Source organism: Ornithodoros turicata, chromosome 3 (genome assembly GCF_037126465.1).
Source record: "Ornithodoros turicata isolate Travis chromosome 3, ASM3712646v1, whole genome shotgun sequence".
NCBI lineage: Eukaryota > Metazoa > Arthropoda > Arachnida > Ixodida > Argasidae > Ornithodoros > Ornithodoros turicata.
The window spans coordinates 79,353,370-79,380,498 of NC_088203.1; the positions used below are offsets into that span (position 1 = coordinate 79,353,370).

A 27,129-nucleotide genomic window follows, 5' to 3' on the forward strand; every position below is an offset into this window, starting at 1 on the left:
CACCTGCACCCACCTGTCGTTATTTGTACTACTTACATTTGTACTACTGCCCGATACCACCTACAAGGTGCGCACCGTGTGAATGAGTGGGATGCGCTCATTATTTAAATAAAAATTCAAATGAGCTTCGTAAAAAAACGTAACTTCTAAAGCAGGGCGCTGTCGGCAATAAAATGGGTACTACCCCTTTTGGGACCTTCAGTGGACACCTTTTAGCGAAACATCTGCCCCGAAGCAGGCCATTTCTTGCGGTAATTAATTGGTTTCGGTTTACATATTTTGTCGCGGCTGGTCGCGGTGAAGCGCAAAAGGACGTTATTCATTGGTGTAAGCAGGGAAGGGTAACGGTAATGGTAACGGAAACAGAAACGGTATATTACCGAGATTGGAGATGGTAACGATAACGGAAACGGAAACGCATACGACAGTCCTCTATTACCGAAAACAGAAACGGAAACGAATTTATCGTCCGGTATTGAATTCGGGTAATGACTATTCCTGTTGCGCGATGACATTTGAGTGACTTTTCATTTTTTTGTTTTTGTTTTGATGACTCCATTCCCTGTAATGCTCTAAATACTACACGAAAGAATAGAAGGAAAGCGCAATATTGGATCTCGAGGGTGCATCCGTCGCTTACCTCGTCCCAGTCCTCATAACTCCACGACATCAACACATGACTATACTCCATAGCACGAGGATAACAGCCTACTATTTAGTTACTTATTTTATACTTTGGTCTTTTTTTTTATTTCACCGTGGCCATGACAGTATTATTTAATACTGAGAGCGTCTGCCTTTGAATGCGACATTGAATGAAGGTTACGCCCATCTTGAGTTGCTGGACTCCGAGTAACTGAAGACATGTTCCTACATTTTTTTTTTTAATCTTGCAAAATGCGCGCATCCCAACGATGTAAAATTGCTTGTGTAGTGTGTACGCGTGACACCGAAGGCACTTGGGCAAAACAGGGTGCTGACAGACCCGGAAGGGCTGCCCTCTCGCAGCTCTGTAACAACCGTTCCATTACCGGAAACGTAACGGAAACGAAATTGAAGGGCCGATATCAGAAACAGATAACGGAAACGAAAATATAGCAGTAACGAGAATAGAAACGGTAACGAAAATACGTCCGTTATCCTTCCCTGGGTGTAAGGACATAATTCATTGGTGGATAAGGGAGTGGAAGAGCGTCCTTTTGCGCCTCATTGCGACCAGCCGCGACGAAAATATGTAGACCGAAACCAATTAATTACTGCAACAAATGACCCGCTTCGGTGGAAGATTTTTCCTAAAAGGTGTCCACTGAAGGTCCCAAAAGGGGTAGTACCCCTTTTAATGCCCTCAGCGCCCTGCTTTAGAAGTTACGTTTTCTTACGGAACTCATTTGGATTTTTATTTAAATAATGAGCGCCTCCCGCTCATTCACACGGTGCGCATCTTGTAGGTGGTATCGGGCAGATACTTGTAAAAAAGAAAGTTCGTCGATTGGTGCACCCGTTCGCGAATTATTTAGCCCGGGGATTTGACAAAACCATACGCCGTCCTGATAACTTCTGTTTTCCAATATATTTTGATTAACTTTCACAATAAAACCTCGCTGTTCGTTTCTAGTGCAATCCATAAAAAGAAAGGTTTCCAATCCAAAATCCACTGGCACTAAGTCCGAGAAACCCATTCCGAAAGGTACTACATGTATTGCCATCGAAGGTACCAGTGTGTATGGCATCGAGGCGGAAGACCACTCACAAGGACCAGGACAAGTCGAAGGTACCAGAATTCTCTTCGGAAGCCACAACCTCGACGCTCCGTTGGCTCCGTAAATTCGAGAGTCCTGCTCGCCTGCGACACAAAACGAAGGGTGAGCTGTCCATGTTTCTTTCGATTACGCAAAGAAAAGTACTCAAAGCGAGGAATTGATTGAAGTACAGTCGACCCCCGTTTATCCGGACCTGATTTATCCGGATCCCGCGGTATCCGGACAAAAGGCACGGGAACGGATTTTCCTCCATGTATTTTGTTCTCGTTTATCCGGACTTCAGCTTCCGGACTCGGACAAGAATTCCAGTGAACGAAAATAGAAAATTCTTGTAATCCAGCTTCAGTTATCCGGACTACCATGAGTATGAGGAGACGCTGACTCCGCTTCGTCACCCTTTTCGCTGTGTTGGGGTTATTCCCGTCACACGTTAGGGACCTCGCTTCTCCGTAGGGGAGATAACCGTGCACGATGACCCCCTTTTCTATTTGTGTGCGTTGGGTCACGTTGACCAGTCGAGTCATTTGGAAATATCTCGAGCAACTGTCCGGTTCTAGAGGAGAAAACTCCAACCCGAGGGCCTGCTGCGATCACTGATGCAGGGGCTAACTGCGACTGCCGTAGATGATGCTGTGGTTTCTGACTACGTTGACGTTGATAAGGATGATGACGCGTGTGCAGCGACTGATGACGGTGTGATTGCTGCTGTTGCCTCCGATGATGTGCAGCAAGACGGTGCCGATAACGCCAGTGAGAAACAAGGCTCCGACATTGACACTTTGCGTCCGCACTGACATCCTTCGAGCAGCGTAACAGCTTGGCTCAACTCTATGAAACTAGCAAAAGTTTGCAGGAATCGAGTGCCTACACTACTATGTAACAGCTGTCATTGACGAGATTTCTGTGTTTTAATTAAACATTGCTCTGTAGGACGTTTCTATTCTGTCGTTTCATTTATCCGGATGCCCCGGTATCCGGACGATTTCGCCGGGAACGGCACCGTCCGGATAAACGGGGGTCGACTGTATTAGGTCTGCATCAATGCAAAGTCTATGTTTCTTACTCCTTTTCGTTTGAGACAATCATGTAGGACCTTTGAAAGTGAAAAGCAGTGCGACAGAATGCGCGTTTCTCTTCTTTCCACCAGAAATGCTCCAGGTATCATAGACAGTCATCCATTTTGGAGGCAGAGAATTTTACGGTGGACAACCCTTTGTTTCAGAAAAGAGTCAATCAGGTCCCAGGATCGGCCCAAAAAACAAAACAAATGTGTTTAGAGAGTCTGAGCAGATAAACTAAACAAAGTAATATTTATCGTCCCGCAGGCTACCTACAGGGACGGCCACAGAACATACGTGAATGACTCTTCACGGACAGTCCGAGAGTGTTATCCTCAGGACGTTCTGGGGATAACCTCGAAGGACGCGAGGACACGATGACACTGTGGGGACATCCTAAGGACCGCGTGCGTTCTTTGGGAGGACCCCCCACCCCTCAGAAAAATCCTGGATCTGCCCCTGATCATGTGTAGCTCAGAATCTTATCCACTGATTGGTTCCGGTTGGTGCGGTTCGACGCAAACCACGTTGTCAACGGTTTGCTAAAACTCGCTTCGCGCAGTGTGCAGAACCACCACGTTATCCCTTACGGCCTTACCTACGCAAAGGCGACAGCGAAAAACGTGAGTTTCAGTGCATCGTACGCTATCGCCTTTGCGTACGTTTTATAGCAGTTACGGCGATTCCTTTTCAGTGTCGCCCCATGATGTATTCTTTGGTCGCAGCCCGCAACTAGGTTTCAGTTTGAGTCACGTGCCCTAAAATAACTTTGGCGAAACGACTGCGAAACTAAACCATAGTGGAAGTGGAACCACAGGCCACCGCTACCACCGCAGCCACCGGGCCGCGTAGTGCCATCTAGAGTAACGCGCACGAAGCAAGCAGCGTCACGTTGTAGTCTGCCGTCATGTGGACTTCGTCACTACAAACTACAAACGCTTCAGAGTCGAATCTCAAATGATGCTTCGATTACAAGAGAACCAAGCCAACTAATCTAGGCCTGAAGAACATCCGGAGGGCGTGATAGCATGACCTTCTGTAGTTTCTCAAGAGCTTACTGTGCTTATTACCCATGTGTGCGCTCCGTGTCTTTACCCCGTGTCACAAGCGGTCACAGGATGAGCGACCCTGCGACTATGTTGACGTAATCTTGAAGTACCGCTTGTAGCGTTTTAGCGCGATCGTACACAGTTAACTGATATCGCCAATTGGGCAGTGCGCACTATCACATAATGTAACTGCACTGGATGGCGTACAGATGACAAAGCGCTGCTCCTATCGCATGCGACTGAGTACGTGAGCCAGCATTTATAAGCGCATTTGGAGCATTGGATGGACAACAACTACAGGCTCACAAATCTCTTTTGCGCATCAAGCAAGAGAGACTCTCGACTGAAACACTTGCGTGGTGTACGATGCGTTTGGTAAGTAATTGTTTGAGACTTGTTGTACGTATGCGCTCCTTTCCGAAAGCACTCCTCTTAATTTTATTGTTTCCAGGGTCCGTATATGACTGCATGCACCACGATGACGCATTCCAGTTGTACATTCCTGCTTCCGACTTCCACATTCCTACATTTCTAGTCACCACTACACGTGTATGTTTTGAATCAACACTGTGAAGCTGTACCGGGGACCACTTTTACAAGGTAGGTGTTGGGTCTACTAGGCAGAATCACTGTATATTGATTGCGTAGTTTTCTACCGTCACTTGTATGTTGTCTAAGCGAGTGAAAAATACAGCTATAGTGCAAATATGGACAAGAGCCTCCATTGTCATCTAACCTCTTGCAATTGTCCTGTGCTAGCACTTCATTGACAGGCAATGCCTACTACACTAGCACCTTCTGCTAGCTGCTCAATCTTGCTCAGGATATAATGCCTTGTTGAGTCCGTGGTCCTAACATTACAATGGTGCGCATAATCACAGACATTTAAAAGTAGATTTGAAGAGATAAAAAGAAAGGAAGAATGAGAGAAAAGGCAAACATCGCTTACTACGTCTCCGAACAGTATTTCACAATTGCACCGGGGTCTCATACAAGGACGTGGTACTTGATAGAACCCCTGTACAAAATTTAGTAACTTGCTGGACTAACTTTTTATCTGTGCACAAACGTACCCCAGAACAACCAAAACTAACCACCAAACGACCAAAAAACCAACTCCGGTGCACCTCTTCTGCTTGGATATAACCAGTCAAGTTCCAACAAAGAAAAGACAATTTCCATTACTTATATTTTCTTACTGCAGTTCCAATAACTACGGTGACATCTCACATATCTGTAACTCAGTTAACAGCAAAACTCATTATGTGTGTGTTCGGGAACGCATCGCTAATTCGGAGCGTGATCGTGATTTCCCTATCTGGAAATTCACTATCCAAGCAGTAGATAGGCAGGTACCTAGAGTCTCCCAGATAAGTGAGACATGACTGTAGATTATATGCACGATTCAGCTTCAAGCTGGTGTTGAATTTAACAAGTTAGAGATATTCAGCGAAACTTGCATTTTCAGATTTTTTTTTGTTCATATCACCTGATTTAAAATTGCTTACTGCTTCCACAACTCAGTGTCCTCTGACTTCTATTCTTTACAGGTTGCACTAAGAAACCAAAATGGGGCTTCCAATCACTGTTGAGCCCATACTTTTCCTCTTTTTCGTCTGCCTGAACCTGGAAATCAGCGCACTCCAAGATTTGATCAGCACTAAATTGTGTTTTGAGATCCTCAACACAAGCAATATTTCTCTCTGCCACTCTGCCCCCGACCAAGTACTTTCGGAAATCAAGTCCTCTGCGTCGGTGTGGCTCATGTACTACAATGGCACACTGTGCTTACTCTGCCTTATTTGTGGATTCTGGGTCGGCTCGTGGAACGACAGGTTCGGACGGAAGCGGCCCATGTTGCTGCCTCCAGTTGCTGCCATTTTTAGCACAATCAACTTCATTCTCGTTTCACACTTCCTCGAAAGCCACGTTGGATTTGTACTAATAAGCTCTGTGATCATTGGCATTTCCACCGGGACTTTGGGAATCTTCTCGAGCTGCTTCGGCTACATAGCAGACGTGACTGGGCTCGCGTCTCGTAGCCGACGTATAGCCATTCTGGAAGCCATGGTGTTTACTGGCGGAGCATGTGGAATGTACATTGCTGGCGTGATGCTGAAGAAGACAAGCTACGAGGCTGTGTTTGGTCTGGAGCTGGGACTTCATGTTCTTACAGTGTTCTACATTCTGCTCTTTGTCACGGACAGAAACAGAGCTGACCTCGCGCTGCCCGACAATGAACCGAGAAGTGTGTTCAGCCTTTCGCATGTGGCTGACATGGTCAAAACAGTGTTTCAGAGCAGAGAGAACGGTCACCGTACTCACGTTATTTTGCTTTTTGCGTCAACATTCGTGATGTATTTTGGGCTATCAGGTAGGTGAATTTGTTTGCAAATTTTTCTTCTCGGAGGGGCAGTGTCAAATATAAGTGCATGAACAATATTTGCTTCACAGCTTACATTTGAGTGAACGACCATTTCCCGAGTGTCACGTGCCACGGCCGTGGCACGTGTCACGTGCCACGTGCCACGGCCACCTGCTGGCGGACGCCACATTAATTCGGGCGTAGGGGAATCACCTTTCTTAGGCTTCACGATTGCATGCACATTTTAGGCTGAGAATCCGCCATTTGAGAAAAAAAGTGACCACGCAGGCGTGGGACCGTTGCGGGAATTTGCCAAAGTGAATTGGTTGGCACGTCAAACAGAAGCTAGCATTTGAAGTATAGGGCAGGAAGGGCGCTGCAACGGACAACACTAACCCGAAAACCCGAGCCCGACATGATAATGGTCAGGCAGGCTTTTCTTCAAGTCTGGGACACGACCTACTGGATTATAGCGACCATGTCACAATCTGCAACCCCTGTGAGGAGCCCGTCCGCACGATCCGCTAGGTGCGCTACTAATCGGCCTGCGAGATCTACATCATGATTGGTCAATGGAAATTTGAATTTTGAACGCACAGAAGCGGACGTGTGACTACCGTAGCAGACAACAGCAACTCAGATGTTATCACAGTAAAACAGACAAAATAGCCTTTTCTCGTCTGCTGACATGGGGCATACACACCTTTGTTTACCTGCTGCCACACCCCTGTGCTGTCATTGAAAACTGCCGGGCAGAAATGCAATCATGCAAAAACTGCGGAAGGTCGAACGACATTTCTTGTCTGCAACCTTTGGTGAGCCGTGTAGTTAATTGTACATCCTAGCAGTACCATAAAAATCGTCGTACACTGTCTATGTCACTGCTTTATATCTGAATGGCAACATACAGTCGATGCGGTTCCTCATCCGGTGGCAGGCATGAAAAGTGGCAAGTGCTTTGAAAAGTGCACTTTTATGTGCACCGTATTCCTCCGTCATAAGTGGAAATCCCTTCTTCGCTTGTTATGAAAAAATGAGTGTCCCAGGTGGACAATGTTGCTTCCTGGGGCTCCATGGTCTTGATATTAGAACCAAAATAGCCTTAAAAGGTCCATCGCTGATGCGAAGAGGACGTGCTCACGCGCTACGCTAGTGCCAAACACTTTATTTTGAGGGTTAGCCGCACGGCAGCGCCAGTCTTTTCAGAAATGGGGGATTGACGACGCTTCACACTCTTAATGGCCTTTAATGTCTTCTCTCTTGATACTTTGCCACTTGACATGGCCAGTCTCTGTGAGGATTACCGTGATTACTAGAGCACGGATTTCCACACATATGCATGTGTCTTTTTCTTGATATGGTTTCGTATCTGGACGATGAAAAAACACTTTTGGTTTTGGTTTGGGACTGGTTAGAAGGGTTCTAATGCATGTAATGCATGCTCTGCACGTTATGGCATATTCCGCATGAAAAGGCATGTATGACGCATATTTTGCCATATTTCCAGTTTGCCATGAGCGAGAGCTTTCTTCTTGCTGTTTTAATCTACGTTTTGCTGACTTAAGGAAGGTTTTCGATCCTCTTTCGCGAGAATTTTGGTCAGAATTTTTATGTTTCGGTGGGTTGTGGTGTTCAGACACCACCCTAGCTGCTCCCCTGCGTGAAAATACTACCCGCAAGTTTACGCAGGGGAGCGGCAAGGGTGGGGTCTGAACACTACATCCCACCGAAACATCGAAATTCTAACCGAAATTATCGCGATATTTTTTCTTACAGACGCGCTCAAGGCTTGCGCCTTTGTATATCCTCGGAGTGCGTTCGGTGCGCGTCTATGGCCAGTGGGCCGTACTTAGCCTTCACCATTTTCTTTACCGTAACGAAGCTGGACGACATTTACATTTCAATCTGCACTATGCTGCAGTGCCGAAAGCAAAGCCTTCAGCTGCATGAATTATAGCTCTGGTGCAAGCCTTCTTTGTTGTGTGCTCCTGAACAAAGGCAGCTTTATTTTGCCATGTGATCCCTAATACAATCCTAAAATTTTGTCAAATATTCGTTAAATGCATTGCCTTCATGCCAAGAACAATGGTTTCACTGCATATTTAAAAGATTTTTGGTGCATAGTTGCATGCACATTTCGGGAGTTCTTAGTGCATATTTATCTGCACTCTAGTGATTACTGTGGGGGTGGGAAGCACTACATTTGGTGCTGGGACGGTGTATGTGTGAAAATGGTCCTTTTCTAGCGCTGAATACTACTTGCACAGAACCAGTTCTTTTCTTAAAGGGGTTGTAAAAGGAATTTACGCATACTAAATGTGCACATCAGTGTGCCATTACAAATTTACTGCATTCCGAAGGCTATTCACTTGGCGAGCTACTCTGTCACTCTCAAGTCTTCACCTCCTTGCCCGTTTTTGGAGTGACGTTTCATCATGGAGAAAGGAAGTGCATACTTTTCTGTTTCCATGACGATGTAAGTGTAAGTACAGAGAAAACAGGCCACCGAGAACAGCCTTTGGTACGGTGACCTTCGGGTACTTTGAGCAAGCGTGCACGGATTAAATGTCACTTCCTGTGTGTCTGCCGACACCCCTCGACGCAGTTCGTCGGTGGCTTGAAGAAATTGCAGTTAAAAAAAAGCATTCAAATGATGAATGTGGACCAAATCCATGGACTACAACGTACATAAATAACACATTGGATAGACATAGAATACACGAGGGAGCCCCCACAGCACAGTGCCCAGGGGCTCCCACCACTATAAATCCGGCACTGGGGGCCGTAAGTGCAGACTATTTGCAATACAGATTATAAAGGCGTCGAATCAACCAATATGAAAGGTGCCTTTTCTCTTTTGTTCTCGGGAAGAAGGCATATTTGAAACTGCCGAATATATCGTCGAATATAATATGTGTATGTGATGTCGAATGAATGCTTGAGTTCAACCAGCAGAAGGAATTCTGCCTGCATTGCTGACAGTTGACAGAAAAAAGGTTCTTCATTGCAGCCCAAATCTACCTGACGTATACGTACCTGACTGACGAACCTCTCCGTTGGAATGCTAGTCAGTACAGCTTTCTGCACGGGGTCACCATAGCTGTGGAGGGGTCAGCCCTTCTTGTGTTGCTTCCCCTTGCTTTCCGTTTTCTCGGAATATCTGATGCGTTTGCCGGCCTTCTGGGTGCAGCTTCTCGATGCGCTGGGCTGCTGTGGCTAGGGCTGTCGACGACCACAGTCATGGCGTTTTGTTGTAAGTTGGTGCATTCAATTTGGTATGTTTTAAAGTGCACGAAACAAAGTACAGCATTTCTTCTGCTCTGTAGAAAATACCCCAGGAATGGGGGACGCCAAAACTTCTGTCAATGATGTATGGAGTGCCAAAAAATCGTGTCGGGAATTTTCAGCTTCAGACTTTGTTTGAGTAAATTATGAAAAATGAAAAACTGCTCTTTAGTACACATTTTCAATGCCCCATTCCACCATTTTTTTCACCTACAGGGACATATTTGATAGTAGCGGAACAATGAAAATTGTAACAATTGAAAACGAACAAAAAATGAAAACGATGAAGAGTGAAACAACATTGAAAATGGTAAAAAATGCAGCAAAATAAGTGTCGTCACAAAGTCTCTACTGCTACGCTCTAGGCTTAGGAGGCAGTTTTATTCATTGGTAATGTTAAGGGGGCAGTGTTTTCTCAATTTTCATCATTTGTCGACAAGTAAATGTACCAAGTGGGAGTTTTTATGTAAAATTTTAGTGTACAATATGTCTTCAACGTATCATTTAGCCTCCAAACACTCGTGTTCATTTTGTCTTTGCTACGAGTCCTGTACTTTATCTTTCGTATCCTTGTAGATATAGAATAGGTGCAAATGTAGTAGAATTTCTGTTGATGTTGGTACAGTGTACATTGATTGGATAGAAATAATTATTTTACATCAGGTGTTGTACAGCATACAGGGTTGGTACACATGAAATGTTGCTGATAATGGGTAGTTGTAATATTATATTTCTTAAAAGTTGATAGGAAACTGACGATTTTAATATGTAGCTGTGAAGATGCGGTTATTTTTTTTAGAACTGTGACGTCATGTTATGCTCCGACTGAGCGCCTGGCTTTCAACTGGCAACGTTGTTGCCCTTTAAGTATTCCGGGGGGTTCACTTTTTGCACTCCAGTAGCGGAGTCCCACGTGACATACCGTCCAACCAATCCGACCTTGGAGAAAACACAAAGGAGGGAGAAGACATCTATCGCATTTCCCCCTCTTTCGATCAACCTCACATGACTTCTCCACCACCTGACCCTCCCCGGACGCCGGTGTCACTGCTAGGAGACGAATGCCCTCTCCAGAACATGACATCATTGCAGTTTGTGGGCTTATGATTACGTCACTCGCTCGTTGCGTCATCGAAACTTGTAGAGGCTCAGCACATCTTCAAAAATTGACAGAAATGCACAGCGTTTGTAAACATGATTGAAATTTTGTTTATAGAATCCTTGAGACGCCTTCTTTTCATGAACTAAATAAAATAAACTCTGTTTTCCGAGTCCAGAGTGGCACTTTAACTGGTGGAAATCTGCTGGATCGTTCCTGTAACCAGACGAGTTAGGTGCAGTGTTGCAGCTACAGATCGCTACAGGGTAGTTTCATTTATAATCGAATGATGCCCGCCGGTCACATTTTTTATTTCTCTAAAAAAATATTATGTTATCCTACCCAAAAAGAGATGCAAAAGGTGCCTTACCGCAGGTCTCCGCGATATTTTCTTTTCTGTCCATGGCACTTCAAAGCAACTGACGCAATTTCGCGGCTTAAATTTGTGGCTTAAAACTTTGTGACCTTGTATCTCTTTAACAAAATTCTTTTTGCTGACAGAGTGGATGGTGCACGTTCCATCGTGGTCAAGAGAAAAGTATACCAAAAATAAAAAATCCGGAAAACGCAACAGGGAGCCTTTTTACCGCACGTTTGAAAGGTCATGGCCAAGGCCCTGTGGATCTCCGACTGTGATGTTCTTTGCATGGCCAGAAAGATCATTCCTTGCTCTTTTGTTTGACGTAAATGCATTGCTTTATCATCAGTCATCATCCCGTAACAATGCCATGAACACGGAAGGGTCGGGGAAAATTCTCACTTTCGCGGCAGTTTTTACCCAAAAAGGGCATCTTCAAATTTTCGGATAGTTTGTACTGACATAGCTGAGACATAGCTCTTTCAGGATATGCAATAAAATGTTTTGTTAATTTGGTCCCACAGGGTGCGAAATTTTTTTTCCCCCGTCCCTATTGGGCAGTGCTCCCAGGGGTCACACACATGTACAAAGAGTGGACTTCTACCCCACCCCCCATGTTTTTTTAATTTAATTTTTTTGCTTTCGGTGAGGGTGCCGTCATGCTGAAGGGCGACTACAGTAATATGTGCAGATCACTGTGATGTCCGCAGACAAGCAAAAGTTCGTTGCTTAGGCTTTCCCACCTGTTTAATTCCTTCAAAGTTACGTGCTTGAAGGAAATCGGATGTGGGAACATGGTATTTGTAAATACTCCGGCTTTGCCAAACCGAAACGCGAGACGTCTATTTTCTTGTAATTTTGTTGTTGTTGTTTTCTTCTACTTGTGAACAAAGACGAAATTTGAAACACTCAGGTGATGGGCCACGATGCCGACAGATCACCCAAGGACTGGTCGCCTGGTCTTCCTGGGGATGATAGGACATGTCCAGTCCCTTATTTTTTCAAGGTGAACTCCTTTTAGAAATATTATTTGAAGGAGTTAGCCTTCCAATGAGTGAGAAAGTCGGGGCGCTGCGTGGGAAAAGACGGTCTTTAGGAGTCTACGGGGTTCCCGCCGCTGTCCACATTTTAAGACAAGGGCCTTGCTTTCCTCGTTGTTACGTATAGATTTTGTTTTGTCGTCGGTGTAGCATGTACATCTGCGCTCCCCATGGCCAGCCGTAGCTACACCAGAAGTCGACTATACTGCCCGGACTACACTTAATGACACAAGAAAAAAATACCCTGGAAAAAGAACTTCAGGCCGGTATCGTTGACAGGATCAGGGCTTTTGATGACCATCTTGAGCACCTTGGAGGCAGTCGATGTCCATGACACCGACAAAATATGTGTGAACTGCTACAGCACGTTTCGACTGCAGGTTGCTGAGGCAGGGCCTTCAAGTGAACAAGATCCTCCGGCTTCAAGCCATGATGACTGACGACTTCAGTGACCCCACCGAAATTGTGCAGACTGTGAACAGGAGCATATCAGAGCAAGATATTTGTGTGAGCCCACTGAGGCACCCGTAGTAGACGAAGTAGAAGAAACAGAAGTAGAAGAAACCAGCAAAGAACAAAACAAAATTAGAAGAGAATACGTGTACATCTCGCGCTTCGGTTCGGCAAAGCCAGAGTATTTACAAATGCCATGTTCCCACGTCCGATTTCCTTCAAGCACATAACCTTGAAGGGATTAACCGGGTGGGAAAGCCTAAGCAACAAACTTTTGCTTGTCTGCGGACATCACAGTGATCTGTGCATATTACTGTAGTCAGCCTTCGGCATGACGGCACCCTCACCGAAAGAAAAAAAAAAAAAAAAAAAAACATACGGGGTAAGGTAGAAAATCCACTCTTTGTACGTGTGTTTGACCCCTGCGAGCGCTGCCCAATAGGGGTGCGACAAAAAATTGCGCGCCCTGTGGGACCAAAATAAGCAAACATTTTATTGCATATCCTGAAAGAGTTATGTCTCAGCTATGTTAGTACAAAATATCGGAAAATTAGACGATGCCCTTTTTGGGTAAAAACTGCTGCGAAAGTGAGAATTTTCCCCTACCCTTCCGTGTTCATGGCATTGTTATGGGATAATGACTGATGATAAAGCAATGCATTTACGTCAAACAAAAGAGCAAGGAATGATCTTTCTGTCCATGCGAAGAACATCACAGTCGGAGATCCACGGGGCCTTGGCCATGACCTTCGAAACGTGCCGTAAAAAGGTCTCTGTTGCGTTTTCGGGATTTTTTTTTTCGCATACTTTTCTCTTGACCATATAAATTTAGTAGCCCATGGTGGAACGTGCACCATCCACTCTGTCAGCAGAAAAGATTTCGTTCAAATGGGAGATCTCGTTCAAGAGATACAAGGCCACAAAGTTGGAAAAAATTTAAGCCGTGAAATCGCGTCTTCTCCCTCCTTTGTGTTTTCTCCAAGGTCGGAGCGGTTGGACGGTATGTCACGTGGGACTCCGCTACTGGAGTGCAAAAAGTGAGCCCCTCGGAAGACTCGAAGCGCAACAACGTTGCCAGATGAAAGCCGGGCGCTCTTTCGGAGCATAACATGACGTTGCAGTTCTCAAAAATAAAAATTAAATTTCTCTAGCTGTTGCGTCACGTAGAGCCAAAATATATTGCAGGAATATAAAGTAAGAAAATAAGATTTCAGTAACATAACTTTGGTAGGATTCTGAAGACACCAGATTTAGTCCGTAGTGGGGTTTTAAGTGCAGTAACGCTTCATCGCAAACTTCACCGCAAAACACGTAATTTTTGAAGGGGGTGTCCGTTTGCTTTAGGGCTTATAACAACTGGAAGCAGCGTCGGATGGAAAGTATGTGCACACGAGCGACCCCACCAATCCACGCGCATTCCGAAACATGCGTTGAACGAAATTATGGAGGATTGAGCAACCACCCTGATGGCTAGTTGGCCACATTACATACGGTAGCGCAATTGAGCTAGCCAGGAACGGAAAGTAAGAACAGACAAGCGCGTCATTCTTGTCTTTCTCCTGCCCGTTGTCTTTGCGCTGCCCTGATCCACTGTATTTCCCTGTCAGATCTTTCATCATGCTCCCTGCGTACTTATTTATTATTTATTTATTTATTTATTTATTAATACTGTAAGCCAATCATCCCCGCTCCACTTATTCGATCATCCACTTATTCGTGGATTGTCGCCATACTTCATTGTTATGTGGGAGGGGGTCAAATACGTGAGTCTGACTTAAATAAAATACATGTAATCTGTTTAAGTGAAGCAAATCAGATTTCTTTATTTAAAAAATGCTGATGATTTTTTTTTGAATCGTGTCTCAAGCTGTACAACTGCGCAGGACAACATGTGCAATATACATGGCAGGAACGAGAGCAGGGAAGGTGTATGAAGCACTGATACACCTTGTCCTATTTCAGCACCCATGTTCTTCACATTTTCGGAATTTGGAGTTCCAGCAACTCGGGCTATTTTGTCCAAAATTGTCGGCACAGACGAGAAAGGTGAGTTGCACATAGAAGAGCAGTGCAAGCTTGTTTCATAATTTTCGTTTTTTTTTTGTGTGTGTGTTTTTTTTTTGTTTGTTTTTTTTCGTTTCTTACGGGGAAATGTATAATACAGTAGAACCTCGTTAATTCGAAGTCGTCTGGACTGCGAAAAAATTTCGAATTAAGCGGGCGTTCGAACTAAGTGAACCTGGCGACATGGTGAAGGAAAATATATTTATAGTATTTGCTGAAGTACTGACTTCAGTTCAGTCTGCCGCTTTCCGAAAATGACATCGCACGCCACCGTTAGTTCAAGAGGGGCTACGAAGTCCATCGTATCGCTGCGCGTTTGGCGCGTGTGCAGATTCATCGCCACCGCCGTGGTCACTTGGTTCATTTGCGTGAGCCGTGTTCAGAACGATGTTCTCCGCGAAACTTGCGGTACAGAATCACGAAATTCGAACCACGGCAAGAACGCTGCTGCCAACGGCCACTACAGTCACCCCTGAGGAAGGAGCCGAACTGGCTCCGAAACGTCGGGTATCCCCGTCCTGTAACTTGGTTGGAGATTTTCGTTACTATCATAGTTCTCACCCAACCAGACACACTTGTGTCGAATATGTTCACTTTCAGGTCTGTTCTGTATCTTCTATCCTAGCCTACGAATTTCGAATTTTGAACAGGAATTTTGAATTAACCAGAATTTCGAATTAAGCGAGAATTTGTGAGGTTCTATACTGTATAGTAGATCAAGGAGTGTAGCTGCTCTGTACTGTGGTCTTTGATCTCTATTAGAACTCGTTTAACTGCTTCAGGGAACTCCACCCTAGAACGTGTGATGTTAACATTTGCCAAAAAGGCAGTCTGACAGACGTGTTTGAAGTTTGGACAGTACATAGTGCTGCACTGTATGTTAGGCAAATTTATAGTGGCAATTGTGAGACATGATGTGAAAGGGCTGATTTTTGGGTAAAACAAAAAGTGATTGGAGAACATATGGGACAGCAAAAGGCAGTGCTGTGTGTTTGACCCATTCTTGTATATGTGGCTGAGCTTGTGCTTTAGCCAGTTTGGTTCTCAAGTTTTTCATTGTCTGACCCAATGTGACAGTGATGCAGATCTCGGGTAAAAGGACATTTTACTTGGTTACCATAACTTGTCACTCATCGTATTTTGTTGGTTGTTCTCTAACAAGTGACCTACGCAATGCCAAATTGTTGTATTAATTGGCCAAATATGTGTACCACACTAGGGAAAGCCTTTGCTGCCATGGGTTCTCTTCAGTCAGTAGCAATGATTGCTGGAGCAGCTGCTTTCAATGGCCTGTATCCAGTGACATCCAAGTTCTTCAAAGGCTTCGGATTTGAGCTGGCAGGTGCACTGCAGCTGATGCCGGTGGCCGTATTCATGTAAGAAACCAAATTTCTGGAAGTTGCAGGTTTTAGGATTGTTGTGATATCTGTTGGAAAATATAGCTGTCCTGAGACTGGACCCGACAAACCGACAAACAACACAAGCCTCAAGGAGCCTAAGGACACGATAGATTGAAATATGGCTGTTGTCGAAAAAGCAAGACAGTGGCAGGAATGGAACCCACACCTTATCGAACGAGGCCCCTTGACAAATCGTCAGTAACACGTACCAATGTGATGTAATGGCGAAAGAGTGCAGGTTCGATACCTGCTGCCACTTTTTTTTTGGAAACTGTGATACTTCAATTTTGGTGATACATCTGCTTTTACTTGCTAGACTGGAACTACGGGTGCATGTAGAATTGCCACCTTTCGCAGTGAAAAATACCGGCGAAGGGAGAGGAGGTTGTCGTAGAGGGAAAGGAGGAAAGGTACGGGCAAGAGAAAGTGAGGGAGGGGTGGAGGAGCACACAAAGGCAGAGAGAGAGAGCACTCGCTCAAAATAATACAAAGAAACATATGTTGCTGTATGCGGCTGGATTATTGATGTTAGAAATTGCTATAAATAGGCAGCAATGCTACAGTGGATTGGATTGGAACAACCGAATTGGATCGCCGCTCACTTTGAAAAACGCCTTGACGCAGACAAACCTTCTTAGCAGGCGGAGAACTCATGATGGTCGTATATGGCCTAAACTTTTAACTGGCTCACAACCACCAATAACTTTGCATAAGCACTGCTCCTGTCCCCTCCAAACACAGGAATGTAATGAATAACTAAGAAAGTGAGAAAAATTCCAAGGATCATTGTCCAGTGTTTCTAGAAGGATGTCAGGAGGACTGAAACTGCAACACAAACATGAATCGACCGACCGGTGTGGGTATGGCATATACCAACGGTAAGGCCTCTGGCCTTCTGCTGCGGCAAAGTCAAGATTCCGCGGCACCGACTTTCAAAATTCCGCGATTTTCTGTGGCAAGGAGCCAATGGCTGCTTGAAACGGAAAACACTTTATTTCTTGGATAATGTGGGAACAAAAAATATTTTAACAAACTTACAGATTCGAAGCACGGTTATTGCTCAGCATTACATGATATCTTGTGTTCTCCTCTGACAGGCAATGCCATCTGTCGCCTACAATCATTTTATGCCTGCTGAAAGGTCTTTCAGCATCTACAGAGTTTATAGGAATTGACAAATACTTGATCGTGATAGACGCTAAATTTGGAGCAAGCACCCTCATTCCGTTCCAAAACCCAATTAGTATTTATTTACTGCTACTCACATAATTTGCACACTTTTCCTTTAAAAAAGTTGGAAAAGTTGGAGGTGCACAAATTGCATGGGAACGTTCATTACGATATTCAAATGATGCAAAATTTCAAAATTTTAGTATGCCAGTCATATAGGTTATCGATGGAGCCGATATTGACGATATCGCTGCATTGCGCAGGCGCAAAAGATGTACCTAAATACAGTAAAATCTCATTAAGTCAAACGCCGGTTAAGAACAAAATCAGGCTTAAGTCGAACGCCCACGATGTCCTGTGCACGGCCTGTATTCCCGTAATGTAAATAATACCTGCTTTAGTCGAAATCGTTTAAGTCGAAAATCACGGCTAAGCCGAACAAATGTTTCGTCCCAGGCGATATTCTTCATCTGTTTAAGTCGAATTTCTCTTCGGATCGGTAAACACCACCTTTCTCGACTATGGATCGCCATGATCGGCCAAGTTCTTCAAGCCAGCCAACACAATCCAATCCAAGTCCGCCTGATCGAGAGTCGACCACGTGGAGTCGACGGGATCGAGGATCGAGGTTTGCATGATTCCAAAACTAGTGCGGGCTAGGCTGTTCGGCGCCAAGGACGCTAAATGAGGACGCGATTAAGTGAAAGTCAAGAACTGCGTGTAGTGTGCGCGCGCTGTTAAGTTTTGTGCGACATGTCATTGTCGACGCTGAGGCAACGCAGGTTAAAGACTCTCACGCTTGCAAAAAAGCGCGAGCTGATAGCAGCAGTTGAAGCCGTCACAAAATCGAGCAGAGTATTGTGTGAGTTAAGTTATAACTACAAATAGAGGTGATATTGATCCATTTGTGGACTATGCAACAGTTTAGGGGCCAATTTTTATCAGAATTTGATAACCAGAAGCTGTTTGATAAGTCAAAATACATACTGCTTAAGTCAAACTAACTGGTCTGGATGGTGGGTGTTTGAGTTAATGAGATTCTACTGTACTACGCAACCACCGGAAGTTGGGAGGCAAAATGGCGGCCCACTACTGCTCATGTACCGGTAAAATACATTGAGATGCTGCTGGAAGACGCCGCAAGTCGCTCTTGACAACCGAAAGCACGCTATGGTCACCAACCTTGTCGTGTTATGCTGTAAGGTTTGTCATAGCGTATTTGTTCAGCGTTTCTTTCCGCGTTTTAGTGTTTAAGTGACAGCATCGTCCATCACGTCAGTGGACCATCATGCGAAAGTGTGCACAAATTAAACAAAAGCACCACATTAACTGCTGTAGCACTGACGGTGTTGCGAAAAGCAATCGCCACAGTGGCTGAGACGTGCGTGCCAGATATCCGCGCACGAAAACGCGGGTGTGCAAATTGTGCGAATTTTTTGTTTTCTTGTCATTTTTGGTGCTAAACTAGTTGTGCCCCACGGAGGAGAAGTTAAGGAGACCAAACTTCGCCTGAATGTGATGCCCCTAATTCCTCGAACCTTTTGCCACCAGAGGGCGGTGCTCGCGTTCTCTGGTAGCCAGACTCACGAAGGTACAGGCTTTGGCAATGCTTTGCAGGCAACCTTGTGAAGATGACTGTACAGAGTGAGTTTGGACACCAAACATGCACTTTGCGTGTTTGGCAATGAATTAGTGTTCTACATCGGCAGCTGTTAAGGGCAGACCAGGACAGACCGACCCGAGACATCTATTAAAATAGATGTAAAATGCAAGCTAGCAATATCACGGTCAGCCGCAGAAAAACGTGCATCTCTGTGTTCTGAACGAAAAATTCCCAGTATGCTTAACTGCCATTTCTCGCTTGCTTCTTGCTGCAGATTGATGAAATTTGGTAAGGAGATTAGAAATATATCTATATTTTTCCATATTTATATAATAGCAGTGATGGCCACTAACTACTTCTACAGTAGTTTAACTATGACTACTAACTACTTCGCGGTGGAGTAGTTTAACTAGTAGTTCAACTACTTTTCATGGGAGGTAGTTAAAACTACTTCTTTAACTACTGCGATGTATTTTAACTACATCTATAACTACTTAATGTTGTCCATCAACACCAATCCCATTCTCTAGTGTTCTTGGACAGCTAAATATGAATCCCAAGCAGTGATAAAAGTGAAGAATTAGTACACATGCACGCACAATTGCTCTGCACCTGCGTTCTTATCAAACAAGTAGCTCAAGGTAAAAGTCGGAAGCCCAATCGTGCCGTAAAGCTTACGGCAAAATCGGAAGTAGTTGGCGCCTGCAGTAACATAACTACTGTAGTTAACTACTCAAAATAGTAGTTTAACTAGTAGTTGCTACAACATTTCTGCAGGTAGTTGATAAGTACTTTTTAACTACAATCAGGTAGTTTAACTAGTAGTTTAACTACTGGCCGTCACTGTATAATAGTATATATAATGTTATATATAATGTTACATATATATATAACATATATTATATAATATTATATAATTTCTTTGGCCTCGCCAACCGCCATTGATGTACTCCTCTTATTGTGAACTGCACAACGTGTTATGTAAGTCCACGAATTGTTGGCCGTCAAGCGGTCCATAAACGGGATCTTGACGAGAAACAATAGAAAATTTGTTCCTCTATCATGTTTTAAAATTTCACATGCCTATCTCAATGTGCGTGGGATGTATCGTTCGAAATGTGGACGCAGCTGTCGTTTTACATCGTCACTTACGAAGGCGCGACAGGACTGGCTGACAGACATCGTACGATAATGAACCGTGTCAACCATTGCATTAGTATAAGAACCATCAAACATTGATTTGCACACTGCTGACGTCGCTCTACAATTGCGTAACCGTCAATTCAAATTTTTGTACTTGGCCGCAATATTATTTAAACGTTCGCCGCGCCATTGGTTTTGGGTCATGACGGACGCCAGCACCAAGATATTGTCAGAAATAATTCCTGTTGTACATATTTTCTCATTCGTACTCACCTTGGATAATCTTTTAATATTGCTTTCTCTGTAGCTCTGTGCACCGCTGAATACAAAGTAATAGTTACTGCAGTTTTTGTGAATTTTCGTGGGCTTTCTTGTGGCAAAATGCAATCGATCCTAGGCTTTGCCGGACTTACTAGCTCGCCCACTCTTGACACACGCCCTCTCATCAAACGGACAGCAGGAGAATCTCGAGAGAACCAGCCACCCTACATTTTGTGTCTCGTCACACTTTTTCTCTGCTCAGCGCTGATCCTCTGGTATGGAGGCTTACCTGCTCTGCTCAGGATGTGCTGAAGGAGTGTGCAGTTTCGAACGAAAACGTCAAGCAGAAAAAAAATACTACAAGAAGAGTGAACTTTGCTGGACATGCAAATATCGCCTTTACTTATGGAATTATTTTCCTGTGTGCGTGTGTACTACACGAATTGAATTGGAAAAGTGCATTACCAAGGCGAGAGGCTGCGGAGTCCAGCCTCCCACGGCACATGAGTGCCACAGTGCGGCCACAATGGGTTCGAGGAATTAGGGAGTCAGGGACCATAGTTTCTCCGAGCGGCGCCAGGCAAGATCGGTCGCCTTACTTCTCCTCTGTGTGTGTGATGCTCTCCCTTCTCAGCATTCTCGCTCGTGCAGCGAGCTGATTGGCTCGGACTCGCGTCTTTCCCGGCGGTGATTCAGGCACTGCGGAGTTGGGTCTGTGCTCCGTATTTATTCAAGCTGTAGTGGAATTTTTAAGGGAAAACTCTGAAAAAAAAAAAAAAAACTCTATGGAAGGTCTTGAGCCACAAATACTGGCAAAAGGCTGCCGGTATCACCTTTCTACTGACAACCGGCAGAACCAGGAAATAACCGGCCCAGAAGCTTCCTTCCTGAACTCTGGGGGACACTGACTCAGACATAATTTCTTTCATTGCGTAACTACCCCCTATTCATGCCGCTTCATTTTTTGATAAGGAAATTGTGTTGATAGTGCCAGGAAATGTTTCATTGTTTTGTGTGATGCTGAAATGCACTTGGCACGTTTTCTCTTGAACCTCTGGCTTCCATGCTTCAAACAACAGCAGGGAGATGCTCGGGGTGTCTGTGTTGCTAATAATTACCTAACAATGCCCGAAAGGTTCTGTTGTAACTCAGTCGCTTTCTGGAAACTAAATAGTGTTTATATATTTTGGTAATGTTGGAAACTGCAGCAAGAATCCCTGATTACATTTTCTTGGACCCTTCACCAGGGATGAAATTCTGCAGAACAATAGTCTCTGCAAAGAGACTATTTTCAGACTCAGAAATTTTGTGCGTGTTTTGTGTCTTTCTTCCCTGTCTCGGGTTTTGTCGTCTTCGCAGTTATGCACCAGCTCGTCAGCACCCTTCCTCTCCTGTCGAACGATGGTCTGTTTTTCTTCTTGTTTTTTTTTTGTCACAGACCTGGATTATTTTTATCAGAACAGGACCATATACAATGTGGTCTGGGCATGCTGTTTCAATGAGCCGACGTTGACATGGGGCAACTATTCGCAGCAACTCGAAGCAACGTCTCACGAGCAATTTAAAGTCTGCGTTCACATGTAGCAGCTCAGTAGCTCCTCCCACAAGCAACCTTACAGCAACCGGACAATGTGGGTTCGAATCAAACTGGTGGAGTCTTTTTTTTTTAGCTGCTGGTTGTCAAATTTTAGTCAGTTTTTTTTCGCGAATAGATAATTATTTCCCTCAAAAAATGGCAATTGACATGTTTTCGTGACGTTAGCAAAAAAAAAAAGAAGTCATTTCTCAGTTGCACTTGCAGGATTTGAACCCATGAATCCACGAACGAAATCCAGCACGCCATCGGGAGCATGTGGCAATGCTCCCCTCGCTGATTGGTCGGTGCGTGAGCAACTGCTCAAGTCTTCGGTCGGGGAGCGATTACAAGCAGCTCGAGTTGCTGGAGGTTGCCGGTGTCAGCCTCGCCTGCCAGACTGTCGACTGCCAGCAACTCGAAAATTGCTCATAGTTGCCGGGAAAAGTTGCCCCGTGTGAACGCTGCCTAACAGCTAGTATGGTTTTAGAATTCCGTAAGATTCTGCCCCTTTGCATGTCTTTTTATTGCAAGTTGCAAGTGATTTTCCTTACTTTCATGGTTTTCAGATACCTCTGCATCAAGCTAAGGTACATGGCACCGTCACCTTATGCAGCCATCGGGAGTGGCGGCGGCACAGGTGATGATGACACTCATAATGATGCAAAGCGGTGTGTGCATGACCGGAAGAAGTGACCTTTCTGTATTAAGTGTAAATGATCTTAGCACGCGTGAATGTCTTTATGCTTGCGACATAGAGTACATGTGAAATCTGATTAAGAGGGTTATCTTACCATGCTTCCCACTGGTCCTTTAACCCCTGAACACTGAGAAAGAAGACTAGGAGATGAAACTTCACTCTCTCCCACGACCAGAGCATTGTTCATGTTCATCAGTTTCTCTTCGTCTGTAGAGGCTGCCGTGTGACTCATGAAAAACACTGCTTTTCCGATTGCTTTCCGTGCAACAGCGCAAAACAGAAGACACAGCCGACCCGTCATCTGTCGCGTCAAGCCAGCAACTGCGTTTATTCTCTCCCCCAACGTGATTTTCTCTGGTTGCGTATCGGCACTTGCTTCTATGGGCAGTTTCATCTCCGAGTCTTCTTTCTCTGTGCCTCTGAATAACCTAGAATTTGGAAATGCCGTTTTCGAGGCCTGGAAAACCCTGGAATCTTCTGCATTTATTGGAAAGCCCTTGATTTTGCATTTTATTTATTCTTGTGGAGTGTTAGTGCAAATTCTGTGTATCCAGGGTCAGCATTAGTTTCAAAACTGCAGGTGTTAGCACCAATAGGAGTCAGCAGCAGCAGCGGCAGTGAGAAGTGCGAGAAATGAACGTCGCCCTGCATTGTATTATCAACCTTCCTTTCTATCCTATGATCTTTCACATTCATGAGTCGTCAGTCATGTTTGTATTCTCGCGTGTGATACCTGTAGCTTATAAATATTTTTGTGAAGTGTTGAAGACCTGTTCATGAACTGTTTTTTACATCCCAGGCAACATGATTCGAAGGCTGAGCCTTCGAAGGTCTTTGAAAGACTCTTAATTTTTGTTCCAAAATTCAGTGGGAACCATGTCTTAGGTCTGCCGGGTGTCTCGGTTGAAATTGATTTCAAAGGGGCTGAATAGGGGACTTCAGGATCACACCTGAAAGTTCTAATGTACAGTATTCTTTCCAGATCGAGCTCTTCAGGCAGTATGACAGCCTTCATCGACCACTGGCCACTCTTAGACGACTTACCTTTTGTTGATTCAACCCTTGACCTCTTGCAGTTTGTATGAGCAACGTTTCAAACATTCTGTTGGCAGACAAGTTCACATTTAGCATGGATCGTTTTTTATGCAGATGAGATAGTTTAGTTTGGAGAGATAGTGGATATTTGAGTTGTTTCCACTTTTCATATACCATTCCCTTACATGTCGTGTGTCAAACATATCATGTATTTCTTCTTGGCTAGGTGATGAATATTTTGTTTTTCATGAAAGTGTTTCTATCGTTACACAATCACGATATATCCTGCGTGTGCAATTTGTGCCTTGCTTAGTGCATGAAATGGTGAACATAGAGCATACTTTGAAAACTTTGAGGTTTCTGAGGTATCTATTGGGGTGACAATATTGTTTTCCCCGGATAAATATTCACGATAAATAAATGTACAGTTGAACCTCTATATAACGAATTTGTAAATGCTGGCTCTTTGTTTCGTTAAATCGAGATATTCGTTAAATGGAACACACCAAGTTAAACAAAGATGGCCGCCGCACTACCAGCGCCGCGCGTACCGCAAAACGTCATTTGTCATAAAACAGGTACTAAGGTAAGAAGGGCACAAAATATCAAGCTTTATTCATTACATAACGCTAGGTAATGCGTAATTTGTGCACAATATCGTTCTGAGCATTCATAACCTTCGTAACTCCGGATGACCTCGACTGCTTTCTCCTACGCGATCGCGTATTGAAGTTTCTTGGTTGGTTCACTTGCACTCATGACGTCCGGAAAGAACAACCGTACACCGCCGAAAAGAACGAGAAACGGGTACATGTCACGTAAACGTCTGCGCCGATGGAACCTTGAACGGCAGCGGCATCATGCCCATTTTACCACCGTCAGCATCAGCGGCGCGAACAAAAACAAGTAATGAAAAGGCACAAAACCGCAACGTACTGTCGTCTTCATCAACACAAGCAAATTAGACTTCGCGAGATGTCAGCAATGCGTGTTTTCTTGTCCGAAAACAGGTGCGAAGAGACCCTCGCGCCGGTTTCGAAACAGCGTCGGCGCAACGATTACCGGCGGCGGAGACGCACATGTCGGCACGCTCGTGCCTACAGCACGTGACAACCGAAGTAACCAACGAAAACTCGCGTAAGGACAACAGAGAGGGAAGGTTTCTGCTCCTTTTCTTTGTGGTGAAGGGGAAAGACACGCGCAGAAGAGCCCAGAGATTTCGTTAAATAGAGGTGACCAAACGAATGTATTTCGTTAAATCGAATGCAAAAATACATTGGCGTCTATAGGGATGCGTTCGTGCAACGGAAATTTTTCGTTAAACAGAGGATTTCGTTAAATCGACGTTCGTTATTGAGAGGTTCAACTGTATGTGATTTTTACAGAACTTACACGCTGTACACGTGGTATATGCTAGATGACAATGAGATTGATATTGTTATAGAAATGCAGAAGAGCATATGCACAAGTGATCGGAACTGTGGCGTTAGTAGTTCAAGTCTGGGCTCTGGTTCCAGGATATTGGTTTGGGTTAGGCCCTGCTGAGGAACACGAAAAATAATGCGTTCAAATTGGTTCAAACTGGTTTGATATCTGCTCAGCAAAACAATTTTGAGGCAGTTGACAAGGAGCAAACCTGGTTTCTGATGTGTTGAGTACACAAAAAGTGAATTCTTGGTTACCTATGAGTTATCTGGCCATGGTTTGCAACTATTAATTGGTTCACAGTATTCGACGAACTAGTCCAGCAGTGAAACTGTCGCTGTGTTATGGAGAATGACAGCATGCATGTGCCAGCCAGTTTCGTGACTTATGACATTCCAAATGGTGAACTGGTGCACAGCGTTCATGTGGGAGGCTGACTATTATCCTTGTAGATTGAAATTAAGTTATAGAAATAATCAAAACTGTGTTTATGAAACATATCACATGTTGTTTCTGATTTTTTTTGTGCCACAAAGATGTTGAGCATTATTGCTTGTCATGTATAAGGGTAGTGCCTTCTGTAAACAGGGTGTTCAAAATTAAGCTTTCACTAGCACTTTATAAATAGGCGAACGAAAGAAAACTGGCTGCTATTTTTCTGTTCCTTGAGTAAGAAACAGGTGCTACATAATTAGCAGCACCTGTTTCTTACACAAGTAGTGTAAAGTTGTCATCCGGTTTCCTGTCATCGCTGTGTTTGCGTAGCGCTCGTGAAAGCTTAATTTTGAACACCCTGTATGTAGCTGATGTTTGCCTATGAGTGGTATGTACCATAACATGGTGTATACTTTCTAAAATGGTTGAATATGAATTCAGTTATTTAATCGATTGATAAATGGAAAGATATTAACTAGTGCAGCCCCAATAACATGCAGCCCTTGTGTGCTGATATGTTACAATTTTATATAATAGCTGTAGCATAAAAGTAACCAAAGGAACATGTCAGCGCCTGTGTTTGTCTGATCCTTCTTGTCCTTGTTGTTGCGCTGTATCGTTTTGACAAAGGAACATGTTTTGTTTAGCATCATTTTGTAGATTAATGTGCTCTCATACTATATGTTGCTCTGAAGCAAAGGAATGAACATTATGCTGTCTCAGAGCAGAAGTCATTGATATATTGCTTAAAAATTGCAGCAGGTTCCTGGCTGCACCAGTCTTTTTAAAAGATGTGTAGATTGTGAGAGAAATGAAACTAAAATTTTGTTGACAAAGTCTTTTCTCTCGAGAAATGGAAATTTCAGCGATCTGATGAAGGTAGGTTAAAGCAACAGCTTGAATTCAGATGTCTGATATTTCAAACAGTGTTTGTGGTTATTGTCTTCATTGTTGGTTTTCCATTCTGTCACTCTTCTAGGCTTTCTAAGCAGGGTGTCGAACCAAACCCGAACCGAAAACCGTACCCCAACCGTTATTTTTGCCGGAACCGAACCCGAACCAAAATTTTCATGACACTGTTGAACCAGAACCAGAACAGAACCGTAAAAAAATAATAGCGGTAACCGGTTCGCAGCAAAACGGTTCGGACATAAAAGAAGTCTGCATAAGTGTTCCTCTCAATCCCCGAACGAAGACACATTGGTATGATGGGAATTGATGTTCTGATGCTGGAACACACAGAAGGGACAAATACATACAAAGCCCAAGTGTCTAAGAAATTAATGATGAAAGCAGGTATCAAGATGTGAAAGAAGATGTCGGTTCGCAGTCCTACAGCTGGCTAACCTTTTCAGTGACTTCCTTCTTTCAACACATTGGTATCATCATCACGCGTTCGGAAATTTTCACCAATCAGTCAAACGAGGACGTATAGTAAGTATACTTTCAGCTTCTTTTTAAGACGTTGAAGCGCAGTTGTCCCTGTGAGCGCCGCGGCTAGCACACCACGCACGCGCTGCGGCGTCTACTCTTCAAAGATGAGGCGCCACGCAGACGAATGAAACAGGAAAGGAGTAGGTCAGTTATGTACAGTCGCGCCTCGTTAATATGACCCCCCGTTAATATGGACGACGCGAATTAGGACAGTTTTTCCCCGGAACGTAGTGCCTTTATTTGCCATGTATTTGTGTCTCGGTAATATGGAAACCCGCTTTTCGGACAATGGACAGCACAAATTGGTACTAATTCCATAGGACCCTATGTATTTTTGCCTCATTATTATGGACATGTTCTCGGGACGACAACCCCTAGGAGGATCGGATGACGAGGCCTTGTTCCAAATTTCTTCTTTC

At 44.3% G+C, this 27,129-nt stretch overlaps 1 protein-coding gene across 1 annotated transcript; it reads left to right on the forward strand.

The window, feature by feature from the left end:
• The first annotated feature begins 3,686 nt into the window (after positions 1 to 3,686).
• LOC135388690 (proton-coupled folate transporter-like) lies at positions 3,687 to 26,205 on the forward strand. The gene is made up of 8 exons (XM_064618403.1): positions 3,687 to 4,242; positions 4,319 to 4,467; positions 5,418 to 6,241; positions 9,243 to 9,485; positions 14,430 to 14,513; positions 15,751 to 15,907; positions 22,251 to 22,321; positions 23,364 to 26,205. The coding sequence occupies exons 3-8, from the start codon at positions 5,437 to 5,439 to the stop codon at positions 23,384 to 23,386; spliced, it is 1,383 nt and encodes a 460-aa protein (XP_064474473.1). The 5' UTR covers positions 3,687 to 4,242; positions 4,319 to 4,467; positions 5,418 to 5,436; the 3' UTR covers positions 23,387 to 26,205.
• Positions 26,206 to 27,129: the final 924 nt, after the last annotated feature.

Excerpts from the sequence above, each read along its gene's own strand:
- LOC135388690 (XM_064618403.1), top strand. The coding sequence starts at position 5,437 with ATGGGGCTTCCAATCACTGTTGAGCCCATACTTTTCCTCTTTTTCGTC. Across the intron at positions 9,486-14,429 it reads CACAGTCATGGCGTTTTGTT|CACCCATGTTCTTCACATTT; the intron begins GTAAGTTGGTGC and ends GTCCTATTTCAG. Across the intron at positions 15,908-22,250 it reads ATGCCGGTGGCCGTATTCAT|ATACCTCTGCATCAAGCTAA; the intron begins GTAAGAAACCAA and ends CATGGTTTTCAG.